Raw genomic sequence first — 1,014 nt, forward strand, 5'->3', positions numbered from 1 at the left:
TATAGCAGAAATTAAAGCAAACGAAAGAACCGTGGATAATAGGCTCCGGGCAATGGAAAATAGGCTTGGTCAACTAGATGAAATCTCAAAAATGATTACAGAAAACAAAAATAAGCTAGCTAACGTTGAGGTCACAGTTACTTTGCTAGAAAAGATCATTGAATTGCAGCAACAAAGGCTAAGTAACATTGAGGATAGGGAGAGGTGAAATAATATGATTGTGTTCGGCATTCCAGAAGCGAACAATGATACAGCTGCAGATTTGGAACAGAAAGTGATAAGAGATATATTCTTCGGACAACTTGGTGTAACTGTAACGTCTGTGGAAAAAATCCATCGTTTGGGCCCGAAACGACACGATAAAAACACACCCGTCATCCTCATGGCGTATAATTATAACGAAAAGCAGCTGGTGTTCAAGAACAGCAGGAAACTGAAAAATACCCTCGTGAGCGTGTCCGATGACTATTCAAAGGGGACAGTGGAAAAGCGACGGCAAATTTGGAACTCGGCACGACAAGAGAAACAGAACGGAGATAAAGTGCGACTTGTGTATGACAAGCTTTTCGTAAATGACGTAGCCTACGTCTGGGATTCTGTAACGAACACGCGAATTCAACAGAATGCGCACATCATGCCAATGGCCTCTCAACAAAATTGACATAAAAAGAAAAAAGATGTACGAATAATCACAATAAACGCACAAAGCATATTAAGCAAGGCACCGGAATCGGAATATATTATTATTCAGCATGACCCAAATGTTATTGTCGTAACCGAGACTTGGCTACAAAGTAACATTGCCGACTCCGAGGTGTTTCCAAGGGACTATAGCGTGCTACGGAAGGACAGAGCAACTAGAGGAGGAGGCGTTGCCATTCTTATAAAGGAATCTCTAAAGTATGAGGCGTTGCCTGGAACTAACGACCATGAGAGCGTATGGTGTAAACTACTCTTTGACGAGATGGTCTTCTTAATTGGTGGGGTGTATAGGGCCCCGGGCACTGGAATTAA

General features: G+C 42.2%; 1 protein-coding gene across 1 annotated transcript; it reads left to right on the forward strand.

Moving 5' to 3' along the window:
• The first annotated feature begins 214 nt into the window (after positions 1 to 214).
• On the forward strand, positions 215 to 661 carry LOC121838135. The gene has a single exon (XM_042294211.1). It carries the CDS (start codon positions 215 to 217, stop codon positions 659 to 661), a length of 447 nt encoding a protein of 148 aa, XP_042150145.1.
• Positions 662 to 1,014: the final 353 nt, after the last annotated feature.

This window comes from Ixodes scapularis, unplaced genomic scaffold (genome assembly GCF_016920785.2).
Source record: "Ixodes scapularis isolate PalLabHiFi unplaced genomic scaffold, ASM1692078v2 PGA_scaffold0__279_contigs__length_252992795, whole genome shotgun sequence".
Taxonomy (NCBI): Eukaryota; Metazoa; Arthropoda; class Arachnida; order Ixodida; family Ixodidae; genus Ixodes; species Ixodes scapularis.

Bases quoted from the DNA above. Each gene is read 5' to 3' on its own strand.
- LOC121838135 (XM_042294211.1), top strand. From the start codon at position 215: ATGATTGTGTTCGGCATTCCAGAAGCGAACAATGATACAGCTGCAGAT.